The sequence below is a fragment of the Oncorhynchus kisutch genome, linkage group LG16, assembly GCF_002021735.2.
Source record: "Oncorhynchus kisutch isolate 150728-3 linkage group LG16, Okis_V2, whole genome shotgun sequence".
In the NCBI taxonomy this organism is placed as follows: domain Eukaryota; kingdom Metazoa; phylum Chordata; class Actinopteri; order Salmoniformes; family Salmonidae; genus Oncorhynchus; species Oncorhynchus kisutch.
In genome coordinates, this window is record NC_034189.2 from 30,533,534 (window position 1) to 30,535,844 (window position 2,311).

General features: G+C 45.9%; 1 protein-coding gene across 11 annotated transcripts in view; it reads right to left on the reverse strand.

Moving 5' to 3' along the window:
- Positions 1-1,960, reverse strand: part of LOC109906613 (VPS10 domain-containing receptor SorCS2) — a 327,683-nt gene extending 325,723 nt beyond the window's left edge. For 2 of the 11 annotated variants that reach the window (XM_031792224.1, XM_031792216.1), the window contains exon 1: positions 1,486-1,957. In XM_031792224.1, the coding sequence (XP_031648084.1) occupies positions 1,486-1,863 (378 nt within the window). In that variant the 5' untranslated portion in view covers positions 1,864-1,957. Of the gene's footprint in view, positions 1-1,485 lie in introns of all 11 variants that reach the window. The other 9 variants (XM_031792219.1, XM_031792217.1, XM_031792220.1 and 6 more) reach the window with 9 other exon arrangements.
- Between the last annotated feature and the right edge of the window lie 351 nt (positions 1,961-2,311).

Consider the following 2,311-nt stretch of genomic DNA (forward strand, 5'->3'; position numbering starts at 1 on the left):
GTTACTATACTAACAAAGAACACCCACCTTGGACTTTTCTATCTTATATTGGCTCGGAGCAAAAAACATATTCTGTCCATGATTGCTCCATCATTTCCCCCTTAAGAAAGCATAAATTCAGAAGTGGCTGTATTCTTCAGGGATTCCAAATCATGATGCCCCCAATAGCCCTTTACACACACAAATTCGGAGTTACGCTCGAATCCATCCATCCATCCAAATTTCTCAAATAGAGGGAGGTAGGGGGGTTGAAATTCATTTTTTATACCTATCAATCTGTGCTGGGGGCGTAAATGTCAGACCTGGTGATATTGAATGGCAGCATTTGTCTTATTTTATTAGCCTGCGTTATATAAGGGGAGACCTCCTTACAGTCGACCTTTCAAAGTAGGACATTGCCAAGTTAATTTAGGATAACTCAAACATGTCCTCCTAGGCCGTCAGTGTACGTTTGACTGACTGACAGATTCAAACTTGGCTCAGTATTGAATCAGTGCATATTGAAGTAGAGAAGTTCTTCGGGAATACAAATCGCTCTTTTTTAAGACAAAATTGTGTGTTCTTAACCTACACACTCAGGTTTTTTTTTTTATAGATATCAATCAAATTCAATGCCAAGTCAAAATGTGATTTCAATCTTATAGGCCTAGCATGTTGCTGTTTGCGGCTTTAAAATAACTGCTACCGAGTAGACGTCTATTTCAAGGCATGTTCGAGAGCCGTCTTGATTGTGTTTGCAGGAGTGGGCAATTTCTGTCTTGACAATAGCATGGTATTGAAGAGATGTCTCCGGTAGACACTGCCAGGTCCCGGACAGCTGACAATAGGCTACCCAGTCACAAAGCCCACTCTTATGTTGTTTACATTGGCCTGCTCTGACTTGACCTCGGCCTTGCGAAGCTCAAAATATACAGTTGCAGATGTCAATGTCAATGAAACTAGGTTATAAACCTCTTCATTGCTGGGACAAATGCCGTGAATACACTGAAACATTCGAGGTTGACAGGCTACTAATACATATTATTTACACACTTTCGTATCATATATGACAATGTCAGGCAACAACACTAATCTAGTGGCACCGAGTGGGACAGAAAAACCAGCCTCCAGTGTGCGCGCCGTTCAAACAGGCTGTCATGATAATGTGCAGCCAAACAAAAGACAGGCGCATTTCTCCGCACCTAATCATGCCCTCTCTCTCACCAGTCGGAGCAGGACACACAATAGGAAAATAAGCTGTTGTAAACATATACCATATGCCTATCCTTTTAGATGCGCACTCGAATAATATTTTTTTTCTACATTGATTCAATGCCATGCGCAATGTTATGACGGAAAATAATTTACGCATGTATAGCTACTGCATTGAGAATAACTTGTGTCCGTTGGAATGGGGAGCCTTGGTGACTGGTGGGTTGTGTAGGCTACAAGCAGGGAACCCGAGATATCGCGACTAAGTGGAACCGGTACGGGACCGGTACTTACGCTGCTGTTCTCTCCAGTCCAGTGCACCATCGCCTGGTTGTGAGTAGCATCCCCTTTGAGCACGAACGAGCTGCTGAGCAGGGACACTTTCTCTTGGGATAGTGCTCTCCTGAAGCGCGGAGATTCCACGTCGCCGGCGTCCCCATCATTATCACCCAAGCCCGGTCCGAACACTCCGTTAACCCCGTCTATGCCTACAGCGCCGCGGCTGTCAAGCAGACGATCCCCGTCGCTCCGGTGTAAAACGCCGCTGTCACATAGCACGGGTCTCATCAATGACATCCAGGCGATAACCACGGCCAAGCACAGGTGCGCTGAAACGATTCCTTTCGGACGCAGAGATACCATGCTTCGCGCCATTAGGCCTATAGCGCTCATACCGCGGATACTGACAGAGACTGCGATGTGAGTGGAAGATAGATAGCTATACTGTCAGCGGAGAGAGAGGGATGGAGGGAGGGAAGCTGGGAGAGAGGGAGTGGAATTGGAGCGAGGGCAGACACTGGTAACAACGTGGTCGTCAATGTGTGCCAACTAGAGGACGCGAGCCGTGCACATAGCATGGGCGCCATCTGGTGACGCATCTCGTACTGCAAAAACATTGCTGTTTCTACGAGACTAAATTATTTGACTTGATCACTTCCCACGAGATTATATAGGCCTACTATCCTCGAAGATGGTGGATAAAAGACGATAGTTCACTCAGGCCGTTAAACATAAAAAAAGATTGAAGTTCCGTTCTGCTTAATGGGTGACTATCCCATTGGTGTGATAGCAGTTGGGTCTGGTCCTCTTTCCCAACTGCGATGTAACTTAAACATTACGA